The sequence below is a fragment of the Nerophis lumbriciformis genome, linkage group LG04 (assembly GCF_033978685.3).
Source record: "Nerophis lumbriciformis linkage group LG04, RoL_Nlum_v2.1, whole genome shotgun sequence".
Taxonomy (NCBI): domain Eukaryota; kingdom Metazoa; phylum Chordata; class Actinopteri; order Syngnathiformes; family Syngnathidae; genus Nerophis; species Nerophis lumbriciformis.
Genome location: NC_084551.2, coordinates 50,251,877 through 50,278,402, shown reverse-complemented (window position 1 = coordinate 50,278,402; position 26,526 = coordinate 50,251,877). Strand labels below are relative to the sequence as shown.

General features: G+C 41.5%; 1 protein-coding gene across 1 annotated transcript in view; it reads left to right on the top strand.

Moving 5' to 3' along the window:
* Positions 1–26,526, top strand: part of dpy19l1l (dpy-19-like 1, like (H. sapiens)) — a 55,027-nt gene that overhangs the window by 18,995 nt on the left and 9,506 nt on the right. The window contains exons 9-20 of the mRNA XM_061956711.2: positions 4,022–4,121; positions 4,253–4,330; positions 13,646–13,732; positions 13,819–13,878; positions 14,705–14,785; positions 17,606–17,707; positions 17,797–17,868; positions 17,959–18,047; positions 18,121–18,142; positions 25,705–25,824; positions 25,893–26,067; positions 26,134–26,233. Of these exons, the coding sequence (XP_061812695.2) occupies positions 4,022–4,121; positions 4,253–4,330; positions 13,646–13,732; positions 13,819–13,878; positions 14,705–14,785; positions 17,606–17,707; positions 17,797–17,868; positions 17,959–18,047; positions 18,121–18,142; positions 25,705–25,824; positions 25,893–26,067; positions 26,134–26,233 (1,086 nt within the window). The remainder of the gene's footprint in view (positions 1–4,021; positions 4,122–4,252; positions 4,331–13,645; positions 13,733–13,818; positions 13,879–14,704; positions 14,786–17,605; positions 17,708–17,796; positions 17,869–17,958; positions 18,048–18,120; positions 18,143–25,704; positions 25,825–25,892; positions 26,068–26,133; positions 26,234–26,526) is intronic.

The window sequence follows — 26,526 nt, the reverse complement described above, 5'->3', positions numbered from 1 at the left end:
TTGCTCGCATGGCTGCGCTAGCATCACAGCTAACGTTAGCCATGCTGCTACCTCTCTGCTCGGGGAGGACGTATACGTATGTGACGTATGACGTGACAGTATGTGACGTTTGTAAGAAGGTGCACTTGCTGTCTGTGAGAGGGAGACACAGAAAAGAGTGAAAAGAGCCTGTCGTGTAATGCCAGCAGCTAAAAGGAACTGCGTGAGAATCCACAGACCTGTGGATGTGTTGGAAGGTGTGCTGGAAAATGCGGAACGGAAATTACGGAGCAGCAGAAAAGTGGAATGTATTATTTAGATAGGTGCGTTGGAAAACACGGACCGGAGTTTTTTTTTAAACTGGATCTGGATCGGCATTTTTTGGCAAATATCGGCGGCCGATCCGATCCAAATATCGGATCGGGACATCCCTACTCTAGTCTCTTAAGGCTCATTGTCCTCTGTTCAAATTGTGCGCCTAGTCTGCGGCTTTCATCTCTTACGCGTAGGAGATGGAGTGAGGGTCGCAAGCCTCATTTCATAAGCAGGTTTCCCTGGAAAATAAACACACTCATTATTACTTTTCAATACTTTGATCACGGCGCTCCTTCCCTGAAAATAATACACAACTTTTTAAATATTTATGCTTACACATGACTAAAAGTAAACAGACATGTTTTTTTTTTTTCAAAAATACTGTATGTTGTTTGCAGCCCCCATCTAGCTTGGCTAACGCTAACAGCTTACTAGATGTGTAACTGAAAATAACATGCTTTGATTCAAACGTACCAGTCTGAAAATGCCGTGAACTAGGGTTGTACGGTATACCGGTAATGGTATAGTATCGCGGTACTAATGAATCAAAAACGGTACTATACTCCGTTTTTCCAGGCATGACGTCGCGTCATCACGTCATGACATTGCTGGTTTTGCGAGCAGAGGAGCATGTTCAGCAGCGCACAATCATGGAGTACTTACAAGCAAACACAGTGTGTAGACAGAAGAGGGAGAACGGATGCATTTTGGCCTAAAAACTAACGATAAAGGTGAAGTTATAACACTGAAACACCCTCAGGAAGAGGTGCTTTACGACATGGCTAGCTAGCAAGCAGCTAGCATCCATCCACAGTCGGCAGTGCTTTAGCTACTTCTAAATCACTAATCCTCGCCTCCATAGTGACAAATAAAGTACGTTTCTTACAAGTATCATCCATGCAGGACCAGGAATAGCTAAACATGCTTCACTACACACCGTAGGAGGATACTATAGCTAACCGCTAACAGCAAGCTAGCACCTTGAATGTAAACAAATGCCATGGGTGGATCTACACCTGACATCCACTGTAATGATACCAAGTACAATAGCGTATCTAGTCGATACTACTATGATTGCATCGATATTTTTTATCGTCACTAAATCTTTTTTTCTTTTTTTAAAATGTATATTGTGTTTATAAACTCAGGAAATATGTCCCTGGACACATGAGGACTTTGAATATGACCAATGTATGATCCTGTAACTACTTGGTATCGGATCGATACCTAAATGTGTGATATCAGCCAAAACTAATGTAAAGTATCAAACAACAGAAGAAAAAGTGATTATTAAATATTAACAGAAGTGTAGATAGAACATGTTGAAACAGAAAATAAGCAGATATTAACAGTAAATGAACAAGTGGATTAATAATCCATTTTTTTTACAGCTTGTCCCCTCATAATTTTGACCAAATAGAATGATAAATGACACAATATGTTACTGCGGTAACACTTTAGTATGGGGAACATATTCTATGTAACAAATACATAATTTAGAGTTATTTAGACACTAGGGGAACATGTTAGGGCTGGGTTAGGGTTACTAATAAGCAATAATTCTGAGGTTATTGAGGGAAGACTCTTAGTTAATGGCTTACTGGTTGAATAATAAGGCCATGCAGAATAAGGCATTAATAAGTACTTAAAGGGGAACATTATCACAATTTCGGAATGGTTAAAACCATTAAAAATCAGTTCCCAGTGGCTTATTATATTTTTCGAAGTTTTTTTCAAAATTTTACCCATCACGCGATATCCCTAAAAAAAGCTTCAAAGTGCCTGATTTTAACCATCGTTATATACACCCGTCCATTTTTCTGTGACGTCACATAGTGAAGCCAACACAAACAAACATGGCGGATAGAACAGCAAGCTATAGCGACATTAACTCGGATTCAGACTCGGATTTCAGCGGCTTAAGCGATTCAACAGATTACGAATGTATTGAAACGGATGGTTGTAGTGTGGAGGCAGGTAGCGAAAACGAAATTGAAGAAGAAACTGAAGCTATTGAGCCATATCGGTTTGAACCGTATGCAAGCGAAAACGACACGACAGCCAGCGACACGGGAGAAAGCGAGGACGAATTCGGCGATCGCCTTCTAACCAACGATTGGTATGTGTTTGTTTGGCATTAAAGGAAACTAACAACTATGAACTAGGTTTACAGCATGTGAAATACATTTGGCAACAACATGCACTTTGAGAGTGCAGACAGCCCAATTTTCATCAATTAATATATTCTGTAGACATACCCTCATCCGCGCTCTTTTCCTGAAAGCTGATCTGTCCAGTTTTGGAGTTGATGTCAGCAGGCCAGGGAAGCTAGGGTCGATAGGGGGTTTAGCTCGCTTGTCTGCGGGAACAAACTGCCGCCATTGCTTGCCGTGCTACCGAGGTCCTTTGTCCCTGAATTGCTCACACACTCCGGCAGATTCAATGGGGGTCAGATTTCTTTGACTTTATCGTTGGAAATGCATCTGCTTTGAGTGTCGCAGGATATCCACACATTCTTGCCATCTCTGTCGTAGCATAGCTTTCGTCGGTTAAGTGTGCGGAACAAACGTCCAATTTCTTGCCACTTTCGCATCTTTGGGCCACTGGTGCAACTTGAATCCGTCCCTGTTCGTGTTGTTACACCCTCCGACAACACACCAACGAGGCATGATGTCTCCAAGGTACGGAAAACAGTCGAAAAAACGGAAAATAACAGAGCTGATTTGACTCGGTGTTTGAGAAAATGGCGGATTGCTTCCCCATGTGACGTCATCGCTCTGAGAGCGAATATTAGAAAGGCGTTTAATTCGCCAAAATTCACCCATTTAGAGTTCGGAAATCGGTTAAAAAAATATATGGTCTTTTTTTCTGCAACATCAAGGTATATATTGACGCTTACATAGGTCTGGTGATAATGTTCCCCTTTAATAATGACTAATTAAGAGCCAATATGTTACTAATTTGCATGTTAATAAGCAACTAATTAGTGGTGAATATATTCCCCATACTAAAGTGTTACCATATATGCCAGCAGACACATTAGGAGCCTTTGTTTGTTTACTTACTACTAAAAGACAAGTTGTCTAGTATGTTCACTATTTTATTTAAGGACAAACTTGTTCTTCGATTGCAATAAGAAACATATGTTTAATGTACCGTAAGATTTTTTGTTAAAATAAAGCCAATAATGCCATTTTTTTGTGGGTCCCCTTATTTAGAAAAGTACCGAAAAGTATCGAGATATACATTTTGGTACCGGTACTAAAATATTGGTACCGGGACAACACTAACGTGAACACACCAACATGTACGAGGTGATGGCGTTAAAAGTCATGTTTGATTGTTTTATAGCTGCTACCCAGGCCAGTCGTCGTCTCTTTATTAACTCACTAACTCGAGTTCCGTGGCTTTGCTTCCATGCTGGAAATGGGAAAAATCTCACCAAATCGTTTTGTTTTTTTTGCCCGAAGAACGAAACGATGCCGCCCGTTTAGTCCATGTTTTGATCTTGTTGAAGAACACAACTTTATCACAGAGTCTTGCTTTCAGCCGCGTCAATAAGCTATTCAGAGGCCCGCAAGACCCACAATGCACTTTCAAGCCCTGTTGTGTTGCTCATCAACACACCCCAAGTAATGGGAAGTTTTTTTTTATTTTGTGCTGCAGCAGTAGCAATTTCAAGCGATTGCCTCCTCCCCTCTTATGTTGCCCCTCCACCCCACTCTAGAACCCGGAACCCGAGCAGGATGGCCTTTGTTGCTCTTGGTGTCTCCACGTTGTGCTTCATGCTGCCATGGCAGTTTGCCCAGTTTGTGCTGCTCACTCAGGTAAACATGGAGGGAAAGTCCAAATCTGTCCCAGGAGGCCCCAAATAAACCTGTAGTATAATAAATTGGCACGAGAAATTGACTTTTAATAGAAACAAATATTAGGGTTTAATACCTTCTTACTTTTTCAGGTTGCTTCCCTGTTTGCGTCCTACATCCTGGGTTACCTCAGTGCTGCTAAGATGCAGTCAGTGCTGGTCACTCATATGGTAAAGTACTTCTTTTGACTCCACTAAATCTTCAAACTAACGTTACTGCTCAAAAATCACACATGACTCATATCGTCAGTCATATTGTACAAACCCCGTTTCCATATGAGTTGGGAAATTGTGTTAGATGTAAATATAAACGGAATACAATGATTTGCAAATACTTTTCAACCCATATTCAGTTGAATGCACTACAAAGACAACATATTTGATGATCAAACTCATAAACTTTATTTTTTTTTTTTGCAAATAATAATTAACTCAGAATTTCATGGCTGCAACACGTGCCAAAGTAGTTGGAAAGGGCATGTTCACCACTGTGTTACATGGCCTTTCCTTTTAACAACACTCAGTAAACGTTTGGGAACTGAGGAGACACATTTTTGAAGCTTTTCAGGAGGAATTTTTTCCCATTTTTGCTTGATGTACAGCTTAAGTTGTTCAACAGTCCGGGGGTCTACGTTGTGGTATTTTAGGCTTCATAATGCGCCACACATTTTCAATGGGAGACAGGTCTGGACTACAGGCAGGCCAGTCTAGTAGCCGCACTCTTTTACTATGAAGCCACGTTGATGTAACACGTGGCTTGGCATTGTCTTGCTGAAATAAGCAGGGGCGTCCATGGTAACGTTGCTTGGATGGCAACATATGTTGCTCCAAAACCTGTATGTACCTTTCAGCATTAATGGCGCCTTCACAGATGTGTAAGTTACCCATGTCTTGGGCACTAATACATCCCCATACATCACAGATGCTGGCTTTTCAACTTTGCGACTATAACAATCCGGATGGTTCTTTTCCTCTTTGATCCGGAGGACACGACGTCCACAGTTTCCAAAAACAATTTGTAATGTGGACTCGTCAGACCACAAAACACTTTTCCAGTTTGTATCAGTCCATCTTAGATGAACTCAGGCCCAGCGAAGCCGACGGCGTTTCTGGGTGTTGTTGATAAACGATTTTCGCCTTGCATAGGAGAGTTTTAACTTGCACTTACAGATGTAGCAACCAACTGTAGTTACTGACAGTGGGTTTCTGAAGTGTTCCTGAGCCCATGTGGTGATATCCTTTACACACTGATGTCGCTTGTTGATGCAGTACAGCCTGAGGGATCGAAGGTCACGGGCTTAGCTGCTTACGTGCAGTGATTTCTCCAGATTCTCTGAACCCTTTGATGATATTACGGACCGTAGATGGTGAAATCCCTAAATTCCTTGCAATAGCTGGTTGAGAAAGGTTTTTCTTAAACTGTTCAACAATTTACTCACGCATTTGTTGACAAAGTGGCGACCCTCGCCCCATCCTTGTTTGTGAATGACTGAGCATTTCATGGTATCTACTTTTATACCCAATCATGGCACCCACCTGTTCCCAATTTGCCTGTTCACCTGTGGGATGTTCCAAAAAAGTGTTTGATGAGCATTCCTCAACTTTATCAGTATTTATTGCCACCTTTCCCAACTTCTTTGTCACGTGTTGCTGGCATCAAATTCTAAAGTTAATGATTATTTGCACATAAAAAAATGTTTATCAGTTTGAACATCAAATATGTTGTCTTTGTAGCATATTCAACTGAATATGGGTTGAAAATGATTTGCAAATCATTGTATTCCGTTTATATTTACATCTAACACAATTTCCCAACTTATATGGAAATGGGGTTTGTAATAAAATAACAATGTGTGAATGTTTCCCGCAGGATTGCAATCTATCTGTGGTGTTACGTTTGCGGGGGTTGCGAGGTTTGGGAATTTCAGAATGGGGACCGACTTTGGTACTTTTATAAGTACAGGCCGAGTTCCATTCGTATTCAAGCATGCGTTTTTAAACATTTATTTTATCGTCAAAATATCACTTCCGTGTTTTTTTAAATGAAATAACCAAAACATTACAAACCCCAAAACCAGTGAAGTTGGCATGTTGTGTAAATGGTAAATAAAAACAGAATACAATGATTTGCAAATCCTTTTCAACCTATATTCAATTGAATGGACTGCAAAGATAAGAACTTTAATGTTTGAACTGGAAAACTTTGTTATTTTTTGCAAGTATTCGCTCATTTGGAATTTGATGCCTGCAACATGTTTTTAAAAAAAAGCTGGCACAAGTGGCAAAAAAGACAGAGAAAGTTGAGGAATACTCATCAAACACTTATTTGGAACTTCCCACAAGTGAACAGGCTAATTGGAAACAGGTGGGTGCCAAGATTGGGTATAAAAGCAGCTTCCATGAAATGCTCAGTCATTCACAAACAAGGATGGGGCGAGGGTCACCACTTTGTGAACAAATGTTTGAGCAAATTGTTTAAGAACAACATTTCTCAAGCAGCTATTGAAAGGAATTTAGGGATTTCACCATCTACGGTCTGTAATATCATCAAAAGGTTCAGAGAATCTGGAGAAATCACTGCACGTAAGCAGCAAGGCTGAAAACCAACATTAAATGCCGGTGACCTTCGATCCCTCAGGCGGTACTGCACCAAGAACACTTCAGAAAACCACTCTGTGTTATGCCTTGGCGAGAATGAGGACTCAGGTGCAGAAGGGGGACAATTGACACAGGCTTTATTTAAACAGTTTTCTTTGAAATCTCTTTGAACAGAGTGATTAAAACAAAGCGGCTACAGAATCTAGCTTTGATACAATAGCATAGCAAAAGACATATAGGCATAAGGCCATAAACGGAAAATCACTCCATAGGGAGGAAAAAGGCAATAGCAAAATTACACACGAATCTAATAACAAAAAAAACAAAACAATCTATGATTAGCTACAAACAGGTAAATAAATCATGCAGAGAAGACAAGAAACTATAAACAGAAAGTACGCTATAAAGAGCTGAGATAACTACAAACTAAAGCGCTCCAAGAGGAGGAAAAAAGGAAGGCAAGGCACTATGAAAAACACACAAAAAAACTTGACCAAAAACTTTAGCAAACGAAAATCACTCTTTCTCAGAGGAAACAAAGAAATCAATAAATAAGGCGAGGCAATACTTAGCAACTTGGTTCGAGACTGTGGACGAAGGCTGGAGGTACGTGACGAGACGATATACTCTGGCACAAAACAAGAGGAGGACGAGACATTTATACACATGTGGGCACAATCAGGCAATCAGGAGAGACATCAGACCAGTGAAACGGGAGGAAGGGCAAGTGACCTGAAACGAGAGGGAGAGTTAACCTTTCAAAATAAAACAGGAAATGACAAGACAACATGAAACCAGACGAAACCCAGACAAGACTTCACCCAGGTGTGACACTCAGTAACTACAGTTTGTTACTACATCTGTAAGTGCAAGTTAAAACTCTACTATGCAAAGCGAAAGCCATTTATCAACAACACCCAGAGACGTCACTGGCATAGCTAGGCCCGAGCTCCTCTAAGATAGACTGATACAAAGTGTAGGCACTATTAATGCTGAAAGGTACACACAGGTTTTGGAGCAACATATGTTGCCATCCAAGCAACGTTATCATGGACGCCCCTGCTTATTTTAGCAAGACAATGCCAAGTCATGTGTTACAGTAAAAGAGCGTGGGTACTAGACTGGCCTGCCTGTAGTCCAGACCTGTCTCCCATTGAAAATGTGTGGCGCATTATGAAGCCTAAAATACCACAACGGAGACCCCCGGACTGTTGAACAACTTAAGCTGTACATCAAGCAAGAATGGGAAAGAATTCCACCTGAAAAGCTTAAAACATTGGTCACCTCAGTTCCCGAACATTTACTGAGTGTTGTTAAATGGAAAGGCCATGTAACACAGTGGTAAAAATGCCTCAGTGGCAACTTTTTTGCAACGTGTTGCTGCCATTAAATTCTAAGTTTAATGATTATTTGCAAAAAAAAATGTGTTTCTCAGTTGGAACATTAAATATCTTGTCTTTGCAGTTTAATCAATTGAACATAAGTTGAAAAGAATATGCAAGTCATTGTATTCTGTTTTTATTAAGAATTACACAATGTGCCAACTTCACTGGTTTTGGGTCATTTTTTGAATGCTGGCTTCCGCTGCAGGTACTTGCTGTTCCTCTTGCCTAAATGCCGCACTGGATTGCAAGACAAGAGAAATGTTCCTCTTTCTTTCGTCAGTTTTCCTCTTTTTTTTTTTTTTTATTCCGCCAAGGGTGCACACATGCCTGCGTATTACAGATTACCGATTCACGTACAATCAAACGGTACCAGATTTTGATACCTTTGTTGCACGTGAGGTCACCTCCGGTTGCGGACTCACCATCGGCTCAAGCACATGGTTGGCATCCTGGCATATTCGCAGCCTCTTCCTAATGTTGTTTCTATGGCAACATAGCAAACATGTCTGGTAGAAAGCACTCAGAAGCAAGGCTCCATTTTCAAAAATGTGCCATCTTGTTAATTTACATTGGACATGTCACAAACATGCTACTGATTAGTGTTGATGATTTCAAGATGAATTATTAAATATCCCATGAAGTTGTGATGATTTCAGTGGATGATGTTATCGTCAAATTTAAATAATTAATTTTAACATCACACACACAAGCTATTGATGCTTCAAACGTATTTCTTAAATTGGTCATTATGTTAAAAGTTGAAGTTAAAGTCCCAACGATAGTCTCACACACACTAGGTTTGGTGAAATGATCCTCTGCATTTGACCCATCCCCATGTTCACCCCCTGGGAGGTGAGGGGAGCAGTGAGCAGCAGCGGTGGCCGCGATTGGGAATAATTTTGGTGATTTAACCCCCAATTCCAACCCTTGATGCTGAGTGCCAAGCAGGGAGGTAATGGGTCCAATTTTTATCGTCTTTGGTATGACTTGGTTTGAACTCACGACCTTCCAGTCTCAGGGCGAACACTCTTAACCACAAGGCCACTGAGCAGGTTTATTTTTTTATTTTATTTTTTTACATTTAAAACGCTTCATTGTGGTGCACATAAAAGAATGTCCCAAAAAATCTATTTTCGGATGAATAACTATTTATATTGGTAACAATTCTTAATCAATTAAAACATTTTTTTATTATTATTATTTATTTTTTAATCTGTCTTGTCCAGCCACAAATCATGTTGTTGATGTTGATGCCCATATCTGCTATACAGTTTTACTTTAGAAACGTGTGTGATACTTATTTGTATTTGACTTTTTTAAATGTTTGGATATAATTTTATTAAAGGGGAACATTATCACAATTTCAGAAGGGTTAAAACCATTAAAAATCAGTTCCCAGTGGCTTATTTTATTTTTCGAAGTTTTTTTCAAAATTTTACCCATCACGCAATATCCCTAAAAAAAGCTTCAAAGTGCCTGATTTTAACCATCGTTATAAACACCCGTCCATTTTCCTGTGACGTCACATAGTGATGCCAACTCAAACAAACATGGCGCATAGAACAGCAAGCTGATTCAGACTCGGATTTCAGCGGCTTAAGCGATTCAACAGAATACGCATGTATTGAAACGGATGGTTGTAGTGTGGAGGCAGGTAGCGAAAACGAAATTGAAGAAGAAACTGAAGCTATTGAGCCATATCGGTTTGAACCGTATGCAAGCGAAACCGACGAAAACGACACGACAGCCAGCGACACGGGAGAAAGCGAGGACGAATTCGCCGATCGCCTTCTAACCAACGATTGGTATGTGTTTGTTTGGCATTAAAGGAAACTAACAACTATGAACTAGGTTTACAGCATATGAAATACATTTGGCAACAACATGCACTTTGAGAGTGCAGACAGCCCAATTTTCATCAATTAATATATTCTGTAGACATACCCTCATCCGCGCTCTTTTCCTGAAAGCTGATCTGTCCAGTTTTGGAGTTGATGTCAGCAGGCCAGGGAAGCTAGGGTCGATTTTCTTCTCTTGATCATCTTCGGTGGCATAAGGGACGGTGTGAGCCAAGACATCCAGGGGGTTTAGCTCGCTCGTCTGCGGGAACAAACTGCCGCCATTGCTTGCCGTGCTACCGAGGTCCTTTGTCCCTGAATTGCTCACACACTCCGGCAGATTCAATGGGGGTCTGGCGGCAGATTTCTTTGACTTTATCGTTGGAAATGCATCTGCTTTGAGTGTCGCAGGATATCCACACATTCTTGCCATCTCTGTCGTAGCATAGCTTTCGTCGGTAAAGTGTGCGGGACAAACATCCAATTTCTTGCCACTTTCGCATCTTTGGGCCACTGGTGCAACTTGAATCCGTCCCTGTTCGTGTTGTTATACCCTCCGACAACACACCGACGAGGCATGATGTCTCCAAGGTATGGAAAACAGTCGAAAAACGGAAAATAACAGAGCTGATTTGACTCGGTGTTTGAGAAAATGCGGATTGCTTCCCGATGTGACGTCATCGCTCCGAGAGCGAATCTTAGAAAGGCGTTTAATTCGCCAAAATTCACCCATTTAGAGTTCGGAAATCGGTTAAAAAAAAAAAAAGGTCTTTTTTTCTGCAACATCAAGGTATATATTGACGCTTACATAGGTCTGGTGATAATGTTCCCCTTTAAACAAAACCAGTCTTCTTTTATCACAGCTGTTTATCTATTTTATGGATGAATGTCGGTAATCATAGAACTGGCATCCGTTTTAAAAAAGTATTGATTTTGAATACAGAATCGTTTTGAATAAAGAATCATCATCATTTCATCATTTTTTTATTCCATTCATGAAAATGCATATATACAAGCCATATACAGTTGACACTTTCATTGTTTTTTTGTTTCTTATACATTTCCATAATCAGAAAGGAGCAGATGGAAGAATACTATTCTTATATTTATCTGCCCCCTTTTTTAACACAAATTATTTTAGATCACTGTTCCCTCCACCAACACCCGAACTCCAACATACTTTTAATTTTTGTTTAAGCATTTTCAAAATGACACGTCCAATCAAAATAAAAAATCAGTTTGATATAATTCCAGTTGTCTCTTTTTGTAACTCTTTTTAAATTCAAAGATATTCTTGCAACTTTTTAAGTCTTTCTTTAGAGAATTCCATGCTTTCCCACCAGCAAGAATCAAATCGTTACCCACAAGAATCGAGTTGAATCGTATCGTTTGGTGCCCAAAGAGTCACACAGCTCTACACATAACATGTAATGGTGGTTCTTCAGTCAAAATGTTGCAAAGATTATGTTTTACAGACTGTCTTCAAGCCGCTTCCTGACGGTCTCTTCAGAATGCGCCGTTTTGTGGGCGGCCTTATTTACGTGCATCTTCTCCCCGTCTCCACCATGGCTCCATGGTTTGAGTTCACATTTTCGGGACTTAAGCAGCTCTCAAATACACAAAACAGGTACCAATAGGTAATAGAGGTTTGTCTGCAGGACCACCGTCACCCACTAATGACAAAATGCCAACATTTTTCATCGCAAATTTCCCATCAATCTTATATTTGATGAAAATTTGACTTTTGCCAGCTTTATTTATGAGTTACAATGCATAAAAAAAATATGTGCTTGTCTTACATAAGGATTGTGAATGATGGGCAAAATTCCTTAAAAAAAGTGCAGTTCCCCTTTAACAGAAATCTGTTGGTGGCAGTCCGAATGTATCCATAGTGGGCCACCACAAATTAAATAATGTATTGTACACCCTTGCATAAGCAAACCAAATTTTGAATTCCTAATTAGTCAAACTTCCTTGCTGACTTGGGATGTCCCGATCCAGGTTTTTGCACTTCCGATCCGATACCGATATTGTTTTTGCATTTCCGATCCGATGCAGATACTGACCGATACCGATACTGGCCTATCCGAGCATGTATTAAAGTTTAAAGTTATTTAGCCTACTTAGTTGTCAGAATCATGTTGAAAAGGGTTTTAGTACTCTTGATAACAACTAGCCAGCTGAATTAGGGGAGTTTGAATAATACACAATGGTTGGTAACAAGAAACTGACCTGTTTATTCAAGGATAAACACAAAATAGAAAAAATTATACATGACAAACAGAAATGGCATCATTGAACTAGGGCTGGGCGATATGGCCTTTTTTTAATATTGCGATATTTTAAGACCATATTGCGATACACAATATATATCTCGATATTTTGCTTTAGCCTTGAATGAACACTTGATGCATATAATCACAGCAGTATGATGATTCTATGTGTTTTGATTGATTGATTGAGACTTTTATTAGTAGGTTGCACAGTGAAGTACATATTCCGTACAATTGACCACTAAATGGTAACACCCGAATAACTTTTTCAACTTGTTTAAGTCGGGGTCCACTTAAATTGATTCATGATACAGATATATACTATCATCATAATACAGTCATCACACAAGATAATCACATTGAATTATTTACATTATTTATAATCCAGGGTGTGGAGGGGGGCGCCGGATGTAAGTGTCAAAAAGACAGCCAAAAGAGTTTGATATGAGAATAAATCTAAAGTTAAAATATAGGGTAGAAATGCACCCATTTGCAGGAAATGTAGTCTTGATTTTCAAAATTTTCTTTCAAGGCTTGCATGTCTACATTAAAACATTCTTCTTCATACTGCATTAATATATGCTACTTTTTAAACTTTCATGCAGAGAAGGAAATCACAACTAAAAAAATCACTATTTTTTTCATACGGTGTTGATGTGGAAATTTTTGCCTCGGCATTTTGATGGTGTGGACGTGTGGCACCGAATGGAGATAAGCGTCTCGACAGACGTCACAATATTTGAACAATGATGACGAAAACGGTTTTCTCTGTCGTGTCCGTGTGTCGAAAATTGTTATGCGCTTATTTTTTTATTTGATTTTCTGCGTGGCATAGATTTGCTATGCGCAGAGGACGCATAAACAGTGCGCAATTGCACAGACGAGCACCTTTTAGAGGGAGCGTTGCTCGCACGGCTGCGCTAGCATCACAGCTAACGTTAGCCATGCTGCTATCTCTCTGCTCGGGGAGGACGTATACGTATGTGACGTATGACGTGACAGTATGTGACGTGTGTAAGAAGGTGCACTTGCTGTCTGTGAGAGGGAGACACAGGAAAGAGTGAGAAGAGCCTGTCGTGTAATGCCAGCAGCTAAAAGCAACTGCGTGAGAATTCACAGACTTGTGGACGTGTTGAAGGTGTGCTGGAAAATGCGGAACGGAAATTACGGAGCAGCAGAAAAGTGGAATGTATTATTTAAATCGGTGCGTTGGAAAACATGGACCGGAGTTTTTTTTTAAACTGGATCTGGATCGGCATTTTCCCATGCCTTGCCGATACGCAATTTTTGGCAAATATCGGCATCCGATCCAAATATCGGATCGGGACATCCCTATTGCTGACGGACTTTGCTCAATGGCGCCGCCCCTTCTTCTCTCCTCGCTCACTGCAGGTGACGCTCGCTGTCTGCTTTGTGCTGATGTTTGGCAACTCCATGCTCCTCACGTCCTTCTACGCCTCCTCGCTCGTCTCCATCTGGGTGAGTCCAGTCGGGTGGAGCGGTACAAGTGGACGTAATTGTTCCGTTCTTGTAGACAACATTTCTTGTTTTGTTTCGTTTGCCAGGCTATCGTCGCGTTGAGGGATCAGTTCACTCGCATCTTCAAAACTGGCCTCGTCTTCTGGGTAGGCATGACCACTTTCTGCTTCTTGTACTCTTGTTATTTTGAGTAACTGCTATACCGGCTGTACACTGACTACTTTTTTATCACTGTGTCATATTTGTCCCATGATGCATTTCTTTCAATATAATAATAACAAAAAGGGTAATATTAAAAAAATGGATAGATGTTGATAGTCCAACACATTCTGACTGGTATACACACGCTATGGAGATGATATCAGTAGAAAAAAACTGCATTTAGTTTAGATAATAATGAGTCATATATTGGAATATGGGATCCATTATTTGTTTTAACTATTAAATGAACCACAAATATGACTTATTATATCTTTGTGGAAAATATTGGACACAATGTGTTGTCAAGTTTATGAGATGCGATGCAAGTGTAAGCCACTGTGACACTATTGTTCATTTTTTATTTTTTTTATTAATTTGTTTTATTAATGTCTGTAATGATAATGTCAATGAGGGAATTTTAATCACTGCTATGTTGAAATTGTTATTAATATTGATACTGTTGTTGATAATATTCATTTTTGTTTCACTACTTTTGGATTGTTTGTGTGTCCTCAATTGCTCTGTTTATTGCTATTCTGAATGTTGCTGGGTCGGGTTTGGTTTTGGAATTGGATTGCATTATTATGGTATTGTTGTGTATTGTTTTGTTTGATTGATTAATAAATTCTTAAAAAAAAAAAAAAAAAAAAAAAGTCCCATGATTAGGTAGTAGAAATGTAAGGGGTGTTTTTACTTTTTATGAAGTATTGTATCAATGACACACCGTGACACAAATTTTATCACTTCATTGCTTCTCATGTGTCTCCTCAGGTCATGCAGGCTTTGGTTTGGTTTGGCTCCACCGTTCTGCTCAAATTCTTGCTGTCCACAATTCTGGGTGCTTCGGATGATGTGAGTTACTGTCTCTTTAAGAGTTACCATTTGCTTTTAAGTAGAGGTGAAACAGTTCGGTGCACACCTTTGTATTAAAAACCTCTAAAGGCTTAGTGGCCACATGCGTGGACAGCACCTTTTAGCTCTTATTTCCAAAATTGTGTACACTACTGAATTGGGGTCTTATGGCCGCTTATGTGGACACTTATACTGCCATTTGGTGGTGTCAGATGAAATAATCTTCTCCGCCTTCAATTGTTTCCATCTTTCAAAGGTATCCTCGATACAAATCCTCGTTTTGTTCCTGGCTTTGTCATGAATATGTTGAGAATTGTAACAATGCCTTTTAGATTTACTAAGGTCTGACATGTTTAGTAACTTTACCAGTGGCAGTACCCAGATGAAGGTGGCTGTGCGTAACTAGCAACCTGGATGTGACACACTCACAGACTTTTTAATTGGTCAAACGGTAGAGAGCGGGGCATCGAAATGAAAACAATACCAATTTTTCGGGGCTGTAAATCTAATTTTGAAATGAGCATATCCCGGCTGAACTAATGTTATCAGTTATAGAGGTACATACAATGGAATTTGGAAAAAAAAAAGGGTAAAAATAAGAATTAGCAGGTCACTAAACATGAAGTACACGTTTGTGTACTTATGGACTAAGTACATCATATCAAAAGATGATTCTTAGTTTTTATTCTAATTAGGGTCAAATAAGCCCAAATAGCAAAGAGAAATAAAAAAAGCATGTAAACAAACAGCTTGGGCCTTAAGAGGTTAAGGTCACAATTTAGTTCATTTGTGGTGCTAGTATGCCAAAACACACACAACGTTTTTAGCTTTTAAAATGAAACCAAAAAAACGTTTGGAAGCTATTTCTTTAATAAATACAATCCTCAATTTGAAAATAAGAATATAGCTTGAAGGATGCAGTTGCCACTTTGATACATGAGCATGTGCATGGAAAATGGGAAAATACATGATTATACTGTATCATAAGCTATTAAAGTGTTGCTTTATAGGTGATAAAGCAAATTAGTATAACATAATGATATATCTCATTATTAAGGAATACATTTTATTTCAAATAATGTCAAAGTCTTTGATCTCATTGGGATTTTTTACCTGGTTAAATAAAGGCTAAATAAATAAAAAAAGAAAAAAGAAAAAGGCCAATAAAAAAATAAAGCTGACCCCCGCAGTGTTTCCCCTACATGTAATTAATGGTGTCGGCACGACACAGCAAAATAAAATCAATCAGTCAATCAAACTTTGTTAATAAAGCGCTTTTCATACATAAAATAAATGTAATGCAAAATGCTTTACAAAGTTAAAAACAATACCCCAATGATAGATTGCTTTTAACAGTTCACAAAAGGCTTTTAACGTGCGGGAGTAAATGTGTTGGAACGTAAATGAATGTTTTAGATTAGGGTTGTCCAAACTATGCCTGCGGAGTCTTTAGTGCGGCCCGCGAGACATCACAATTTAAACAAGATTGGCCTGCGTCGAGTTATTGCCTTGTTTTCAGTCGTCTTTGAATTGAATCACTGTAGAATTGACCATGCGTTCTTTACAAGTGTTATGAGCACAGCATACATTTATATATCCCACTCATGGTGTGAATTGCCTATTAACAACATATAAAGTCAACACACGGTCGCGCAATACCCAACTCCTTGCTTATTGAACTTTGTGAACATTATAAAACATGTCCCAACACCATTACAATTTAAAATTACACATATGTAAATCCTCCTAAATTCATGCCGGGTGACATGCAAAACACTCTCCGCACTTCCCCAGGTTTGGCACATTTTAGCTGCTTGATATTTCTGATTGATTGTAAAACTTCAAGCACACCTGTGAAGTGAAAACCTTTTCAGGTGAGTACCTCCTGAAGCTCATCGAGAGAATGCCAACAGTGTGCAAAGCAGTAATCAGAGCAAAGGGTGGCTATTTTGAAGAAACTAGAATATAAAACATGTTTTCAGTTATTTCACATTTTTTTGTTAAGTACATAACTCCACCTGTGTTCATTCATACTTTTCCACCACTTGTGGCAGTAATGAAAATCTCAAACAAACCGATGCTGAAGTCATAGAAGTTTCCTAAACGCAAAAATTATGACTAAAGCTGTAAAGTTATATTTTCATTAGGAAATAAAGTTTTACTGTCACTGCGATGAGGTGGCGACTAGTCCAGGGTATACCCCGCCTTCTACCCGAATGCAGCTGAGATAGGCTCCAGCACCCCCCGCGACCCCAAAAATGGGACAAGCGGTAGAAAATGGATGAATTTTACTGTCAGTTTATTTAAGAAACATACATATTGCCAAATCAAGAGTAAGATTACTAATTCAGTGTTAATATTTGAGTGAGCCTCTTTGTAGTGTAAAAGTTGGGCCCCGAGGTCAAAAAGGTTAATGTGGAAGTCGCTTCTTAGCGGTCCCACTGACAAACACTTCACAGGAGCCAAGCGTGCTGTTTTAACAAAGTTTTAATGCACATAGGTTTTTTCTCAAAGTCTTTCTTCCGCAGAACGTGACCTTTCAGTCACGTCCGTATCCTCTCTCTCTTCCTGCTCCCGGCCGCTTGCTGTTAAAGACAACAGATCATTAGATTACCACGTACCACCTGTGAAATGTAATCACCTGCCAGCCGTGTCTCGCCGTCAGCATTGCCACGCCCCCGTCTGATGGTGCTCTGTCCTCAGCACCGTGGACAGAGGTGGTGACCTTTGCTCCTGCAGGCAGCGCTGGCCACATCTCCCTCCACAGTTAAGAACCCCTGCAGTAAAGAATGTACTGGAAAAATGTTTGCTTTCTTCCAGGCTCACATCAGTGCCTTGATCAAGTCTAAATTCAGCAGCTACAAGGACTTCCACACGCTCATGTACACGTGTGCTGCAGAGTTTGATTTCATGGAGTGGGAGGTGAAGTAATGGACTCACATCTGTGTATGTGTAAGTGTGTGTGTGTTAATCGTCATGCTGCTGTTAACGCCTACTCTCCTCCACGTCAGACCCCTGCACGCTACTTGAAGACCTTGCTGCTGCCCGTCAACGTGTTGTTGGTTGTTCTGATCGCAAAGACGGTCCGTTTTTGGAGATTAACCACATTTGGAAGTTTCCTCTCGTCTTCATTTTTACTCAGGAAGTCACATCTTGTTCTTCGTCCCTGACAGACTGTACAAGATGTCTTTCGCTTCCTCAGGGATGGAAAGAAGGCGACCGCCAGGAATGAGGAGGAGGATAAAGCGGAGGAAGCTGTGAGGTCAGCTGATGATGTCACAGCGCGCATGTAACCAATGATGAATGTTTCTAACTTCTTCTCATCTCTGTTGCAGATGTGACACCACCAAAGCGGAAGTGAGAATATTTCATTTCTGATGTTAAAATGTCTAAAATTGTGTGTAACCTCTGTTATTTGTTGATAGGCCTGTAATTTCCTACAAGAAATCATTTATTTAAATGTATTACTTAAAATACGAACACAAAACATATTTTATAGACAATAATGATAGTTGTACATACAGAAAACAATGTTAAATATGACTAAATTTACCATCACTTTTAACTTGATTGAACACTTGTTGGCAAACATGGCAAGGAGCAGGTAGAGATGAGGGAAGGAAAAAAAAACACACTTTGCTCGGAGGAACATGAAAATGCACTAGTGTTTCTCTCATTCTTTATTAAGGTGATGTCACTCCTTTCTTCGGCCCAAAGGTATATTAGAATAGAATAGCTTTGTTATTGCACTTAAAAAATGATAACCAGATTAGTTTTAAGTGCAACCGTCCAAGAGCAGACATACAATATACAGTTACAGGGGTACCGTATTTTCCAGACTATAAGGTGCACTTAAAATCTTTTTTTTTCTTCTCAAAACTCGACAGTGCGCCTTATAACCTAACGCCTAATGTACAGAATAATTCTGGTTTTCCTTAACGACCTCAAAGCAATTTTATTTAGGAAAGGTGTAATGATAAGTGTGACCAGTAGATGGCAGTCAAATATAAGAAATATGTGTAGACTGCGCTATGATGGCTATATGACTCAAGTAAACAACACCAACATTTTATATGTTCAATTGAAAATATAGAACATTACACCCAGCGCTCAAAAATCTATCAAAATATTTTATTACGACTTTGGTAAGCTATGAAGCTGCACCGTTTGATGGATTGTTTGCGCATTAAAGGGGAACATTATCACCAGACCTATGTAAGCGTCAATATATGCCTTGATGTTGCAGAAAAAAGACCATATCTTTTTTTAACCGATTTCCGAACTCTAAATGGGTGAATTTTGGCGAATTAAACGCCTTTCTATTATTTGCTCTCGGAGCGATGACGTCACAACGTGATGTCACATCAGGAAGCAATCCGCCATTTTCTCAAACACATTACAAACACCGAGTCAAATCAGCTCTGTTATTTTCCGTTTTTTCGACTGTTTTCCGTACCTTGGAGACATCATGCCTCGTCGGTGTGTTGTCGGAGGGTGTAACAACACGGACAGGGACGGATTAAAGTTGCACCAGTGGCCCAAAGATGCGAAAGTGGCAAGAAATTGGACGTTTGTTCCGCACACTTTACCGACGAAAGCTATGCTACGACAGAGATGGCAAGAATGTGTGGATATCCTGCGACACTCAAAGCAGATGCATTTCCAACGATAAAGTCAAAGAAATCTGCCGCCAGACCCCCATTGAATCTGCCGGAGTGTGTGAGCAATTCAGGGACAAAGGCCCTCGGTAGCACGGCAAGCAATGGCGGCAGTTTGTTCCCGCAGACGAGCGAGCTAAACCCCCTGGATGTCTTGGCTCACACCGTCCCTTATGCCACCGAAGATGATCAAGAGTCAGGGACGGCGTGGCGCAGTGGAAGAATGGCCGTGCGCGACCCGAGGGTCCCTGGTTCAATCCCCACCTAGTACAAACCTCGTCATGTCCGTTGTGTCCTGAGCAAGACACTTCACCCTTGCTCCTGATGGGTGCTGGTTAGCGCCTTGCATGGCAGCTCCCTCCATCAGTGTGTGAATGTGTGTGTGAATGGGTAAATGTGGAAGTAGTGTCAAAGCGCTTTGAGTACCTTGAAGGTAGAAAAGCGCTATACAAGTACAACCCATTTAATTTATCATTTAAGAGAAGAATATCGACCCTAGCATCCCTGGCCTGCTGACATCAACTCCAAAACTGGACAGATCAGCTTTCAGGAAAAGAGCGTGGATGAGGGTATGTCTACAGAATATATTAATTGATGAAAATTGGGCTGTCTGCACTCTCAAAGTGCATGTTGTTGCCAAATGTATTTCATATGCTGTAAACCTAGTTCATAGTTGTTAGTTTCCTTAAATGCCTGACTTACCTATCAAGGAGGAAATTAGCAAGTTTGGCGTCAGACGAAAAAATCTTCTCCGCCTTCAATCGTTTCCATCTTTCAAAGGCATCCCCGATACAAATCCTCGTTTTATTCCTGGCTTTGTCATAAATAAGTTGAGAATCGTAACAATGCCTTTTAGATTTACTAAAGTCTGACATGTTTAGTAACTTTACCAGTGGCAGTAGCCAGACGAAGGTGGCAGAGCGTAACTGGCAACCTGGATGTGACACACTCACAGACTTTCCAATTGGTCAAACGGTAGAGAGCGGGGCATCGAAATGAAAACAATACCAATATTTCGGGGCTGTAAATCTTAATTTTGAAATGAGCATATCCCGGCTGAACTAATGTTATCAGTTATAGAGGTATTCGAAAAGAACATGATTTATTAAAGGGGAACATTATCACAATTTCAGAATTGTTAAAACCATTAAAAATCAGTTCCCAGTGGCTTATTATATTTTTCGAAGTTTTTTTCAAAATTTTACCCATCACGCAATATCCCTAAAAAAAGCTTCAAAGTGCCTGATTTTAACCACCCGTCCATTTTCCTGTGACGTCACATAGTGAAGCCAACACAAACAAACATGGCGGAAAGAACAGCAAGCTATAGCGACATTAGCTCGGATTCAGACTCTGATTTGAGCGGCTTAAGCGATTCAACAGATTACGCGTGTATTGAAACGGATGGTTGTAGTGTGGAGGCAGGTAGCGAAAACGAAATTGAAGAAGAAACTGAAGCTATTGAGCCATATCGGTTTGAACCGTATGCAAGCGAAACCGACGAAAACGACACGACAGCCAGCGACACGGGAGAAAGCGAGGACGAATTCGGCGATCGCCTTCTAACCAACGATTGGTATGTGTTTGTTTGGCATTAAAGGAAACTAACAACTATGAACTAGGTTTACAGCATATGAAATACATTTGGCAACAACATGCACTTTGAGAGTGCAGACAGCCCAATTTTCATCAATTAATATATTCTGTAGACATACCCTCATGTCAGCAGGCCAGGGAAGCTAGGGTCGATATTCTTCTCTTGATCATCTTCGGGACGGTGTGAGCCAAGACATCCAGGGGGGTTTAGCTCGCTCGTCTGCGGGAACAAACTGCCGCCATTGCTTGCCGTGCTACCGAGGTCCTTTGTCCCTGAATTGCTCACACTCCGGCAGATTCAATGGGGGTCTGGCGGCAGATTTCTTTAACTTTATCATTGGAAATGCATCTGCTTTGAGTGTCGCAGGATATCCACACATTCTTGCCATCTCTGTCGTAGCATAGCTTTCGTCGGTAAAGTGTGCGGAACAAACGTCCAATTTCTTGTCACTTTTGCATCTTTGGGCCACTGGTGCAACTTGAATCCGTCCCTGTTCGTGTTGTTACACCCTCCAACGACACACCGACGAGGCATGATGTCTCCAAGGTACGGAAAACAGTCGAAAAAACGGAAAATAACAGAGCTGATTTGACTCGGTGTTTGAGAAAATGGCGGATTGCTTCCCGATGCGACGTCACGTTGTGACGTCATCGCTCCGAAAGCAAATATTAGAAAGGCGTTTCATTCGCCAAATTTCACCCATTTAGAGTTCGGAAATCGGTTAAAAAAATATATGGTCTTTTTTCTGCAACATCAAGGCATATATTGACGCTTACATAGGTCTGGTGATAATGTTCCCCTTTAATGCCTTTTGACATATCAGGGCCATTTAATGATGACTTGACATGAAATTATGACATGGCACCTTTACGTCTTCTGCAAAAAGCAGATACTAGCAAAACATCAAACCCTACAATGTGAAGTGAAGTGAATTATATTTATATAGCGCTTTTTCTCTAGTGACTCAAAGTGCTTTACATAGTGAAACCCAATATCTAAGTTACATTCAAACCAGTGTGGGTGGCACTGGGAGCAGGTGGGTAAAATGTCTTGCCAAAGGACACAACAGCAGTGACTAGGATGACGGAAGCAGGGATAGAACCTGGAACCCTCAAGTTGCTGGCACGGCTGCTCTACCAACCGAGCTATACTGCCCCAATGGAATAGATCCCTATACTTGATCAAAAAAAAGATTTGTCCAGTGATCTCGAAGATTATCTGTCGGTGGAGAGAATTTTTCCAGATGTCATTCTACTCGACAAAACAGATGGAAACTTGAAAAAGCATGGAGGTTAACATCTTTTTTGTGTGTGGCTGAGTCAAGGAAATTGGTATCAAGACTGATTAATATGCATGGTTTTTGCTCGGGTAAGGTTGCATTTCACAATTTAACTTCGTGTCTACTTCCATGTTCTTTGCTGTTGTTTTGGGTTTTTTCCCCTCTTTATCAAAATATAACCATAGATGTCTGTATGTGCTGAAAAATTAATTTATGATTGCTGACTTTGGTAAAAGCTTTTAGGTTTTGCTCACATCGTAGCAAACGTGTTTGAGAAATACAAATACTATATAGATAAATAATAACTGTTAAAAGTATATCAAACAAACCTTTAACGAAGTGATCACCGCAAACTTGTGCATTTTTTGACTTTGCTCCCTTGAACTGGAGAGTGAGCTTCATGCTTTTCTTGTCGTCCTTTCTTAAAATCTTGCACTTTTCCGCACTTTTTGATAACCTCGCGTGGAACTCTGGAGAAGCATGTATCCTTTTTGCCATTTGAACGAAACTAGTATAGAGCATTTTCTTCTTTTCGAGAAAGGCGAAGTGGTGCCTAGTACTCATTCAGGACAAAGCCAGCTTGACCACCGCGCTTATTTAATGGGCGGGATGTGAACCCCACATGACGTCAGTAGAATCCAAGCAATAGGCCTGGCGGTCGCTCGGAACAGAAACAACATCCCAGCTGTCTTTTTTTTGTCTGCTCTAATTACCCATTCTGGCTCTCAAATTAATATTATTTTGAAGTTGTAAATAAGGTCAAGCTTTTTAGATTAGATTGTTTGTCTAGACCAGGGGTCGGCAACCCGCGGCTCCGGAGCCGCATGCGGCTCTTTGATCACTCTGATGCGGCTCAGCAGCTTACTTGCTGAACCCCCCAATTTTCCTGTGAGACTTCCGGATTTCAGTGCCTCTCGCAGAAAACTCCCGGAATTAATATTCACCGATTTTCACCCTTACAGCTATAATAAGGGCGTGCATTAATGGTACAACATTTGACGCTCTCTACAATCTGTATTAACGGCGTGCCAGCCAAACACTTGTTATACAATATACATCTTCTGCTTGCACACGTACGTGACAGCAAGGCATACTTTGTCAACAGACACACAGGTTACACTGACGGTGACCTTATAAAACAACTTTAACACTCTTACTAATAATGCGCCACACTTTGAACCAAAACCAAACAAGAATGACAAACACATTTCGGGAGAACATCTGCACCTTAACACAACATAAACACAACAGAACAAACACCCAGAATCCCATGCAGCCCTGACTCTTCCGGGCTACATTATACACCCCTGCTACCACCAAACCCCGCCCCCCCGCCCCCTCCCTCTGTGCGTCGGTTAAGGTGGGCGGGGTTTGGTAGCGGGGGGTGTATAATGAATCCCGGAAGAGTTAGGGCTGCATGGGATTCTGGGTATTTGTCCTGTTGTGTTTATGTTGTGTTACGGTGCAGATGTTCTCCCGAAATGTGTTTGTCATTCTTGTTTGGTGTGGGTTCACAGTGTGGCGCATTATTAGTAAGAGTGTTATAGTTTTTTTTTTAATACCGCCACCGTCAGTGTAACCTGTGTGGTTGTTGAGCAAGTATGCCTTGCTGTCACCTACGTGAGCAAGCGGAAACACCATACAACGTGTTGCTGATCAGGCACGCTGGTTGTAGTGGGTGCTATATGCTGTACCATCACGGCACGCATGACGCTGACAAGCGCCATTCACTTAAAACCCGCGTGCCGCACCAGCTTGCAAATTCCATATAATGGTGTGGGCAGCGTGCCTGAGACCCCTGGTTTATACATAGCACAAAGCAAAAATAAAACTTTGTATGCAGTGTTATTTCATTTAAAATTTCAAAAAAATGTTGTGGCTCCCATTGTTTTCTATAATTTTCGAAACTGGTCAAGATGGCTCTTTGACTGGTAAAGGTTGCCAACCCCTGGTCTAGACAAAGGTCTATTTAGGTGTACTGGAGAGGAGGCTTCACCGGATAGTCGAACCTCGGATCCAGGAGCAATAGTGTGGTTTTCGTCCTGGTCGTGGAACGGTAGACCAGCTCTATACTCTCGGCAGGGTCCTTGAGGGTGCATGGGAGTTTGCCCAACCAGTCTACATGTGCTTAGTGGACTTGGAGAAGGCATTCGACCGTGTCTCTCGGGATGTCCTGTGGGGAGTGCTCAGAGAGTATGGGGTATCGGACTGTTTGATTGTGGCGGTCCTCTCCCTGTATGATCAGTGTCAGAGCTTGGTCCGCTTTGCCGGCAGTAAGTCGGACCCGTTTCCAGTGAGGGTTGGACTCCGCCAAGGCTGCCCTTTGTCACCGATTCTGTTCATAACTTTTATGGATAGAATTTCTAGGCGCAGTCAAGGCGTTGAGGGGATCCGGTTTGGTGGCTGCAGGATTAGGTCTCTGCTTTTTGCAGATGATGTGGTCCTGATGGCTTCAACTGGCCAGGATCTTCAGCGCTCACTGGATCGGTTCGCAGCCGAGTGTGAAGCGACTGGGATGGGAATCAGCACCTCCAAGTCTGAGTCCATGGTTCTCGCCTGGGAAAGGCTGGAGTGCCATTGGGGAGGAGATCTTGCCCCAAGTGGAGGAGTTCAAGTACCTAGGAGTCTTGTTCACGAGAGAGGGAAGAGTGGATCGTGAGCTCGACAGGCGGATCGGTGCGGCGTCTTCAGTAATGCGGACGCTGTATCGATCTGTTGTGGTGAAGAAGAAGCTGAGCCGGAAGGCAAAGCTCTCAATTTACTGGTCGATCTACGTTCCCATCCTCACCTATGGTCATGAGCTTTGGGTTATGACCGAAAAGACAAGATCACGGGTACAAGCGGCCGAAATGAGTTTCCTCCGCCGAGTGTCGGGTCTCTCCCTTAGAGTGAGAAGCTCTGTCATCCGGGAGGAACTCCGAGTAAAGCCGCTGCTCCTCCACATTGAGAGGAGCCAGATGAGGTGGTTCGGGCATCTGCTCAGGATGCCACCCGAACGCCTCCCTAGGGAGGTGTTTAGTGCACGTCCGACGTTGGGAAGACTGTTTCCCGGCTGGCCTGGGAACGCCTCAGGATCCCCCGGGAGGAGCTGGACGAAGTGGCTGGGGAGAGGGAAGTCTGGGCTTCTCTGCTTGGGCTGCTGCCCCCGCGGATAACTTGTTCAAAATCAAATCAAAGTTTTTTTGTAGTGTACCTTGCAACATCACAATGGTGTCCAAGGTGCTTTACAGGACAGACAAGTTAAAACCAGTACGAAGAGGGTAAAAACAAAAGAATCCATGCATATAAAAACACCTGCTGCAATTGCATGTGCAAAGCGGTGCTCATGAAAACCGAGGTACCACCGTATGCATGTTGAGTATTTCCTCTCTGGTCCGTCCTGCAGATGGCGTACCACAGTCTGCAGCTGGTGGCGTTCACTGTCCTGGCCATCCTCATCATGCGACTCAAGCTCTTCCTCACCCCCCACATGTGCATCATGGCCTCGCTGATCTGCTCCAGACAGGTCTGTCTCGGCCTGCGACGGCTCTCTCAATGTTGGCGAGCGTAAGCGTAACCTCAAATGCCGTACAGTTGTTCAGCTGGCTCGGGGAGAAGGCGAAGCAACGGGCGGCCGTGGCCCTGGTGTTCGCCCTCATGGCAGTGCAGGGCGTGGCCAACCTGCAGGCCCAGTGGGCCATCATTGGAGAGTTCAGCAACGTGCCTCAGGAGGAGCTGCTGGACTGGATCCGGGAAAACACCAACTCTGGTGAGCAGCGCTAATGATGGTCAACATGATCGACTTCCTGTGACTGTTTTGTTGTCTGTCATGCAGACTCTGTGTTCGCTGGAGCCATGCCCACCATGGCCAGTGTCAAACTGTCCACTGCTCGCCCCATCGTCAACCACCCTCACTATGAAGATGCTGGGCTGAGGTCAGTGAGAACAATAATAATAATAATAGATTGTATTTGTATTGCACTTAACATTTGAATAACAAATCTCAAAGTGCTACCAACATCGTTAGGAGTAGTAGTAGAAGTACTACGGTCGTACTAAGAGTAGTAGAAAAATAAGTATTAGTACTAGAAGTAGTAGTAGAAGAAGTTGTTTTTGTTTATTTAGAACATGTTACAATATGGTGCAGCACGTATTTACAGTTTCTCATTACATCATGTCGGAAAAGGAGTAGGACGGCAAGTTTATTTGTATATCACGTTTCTATACA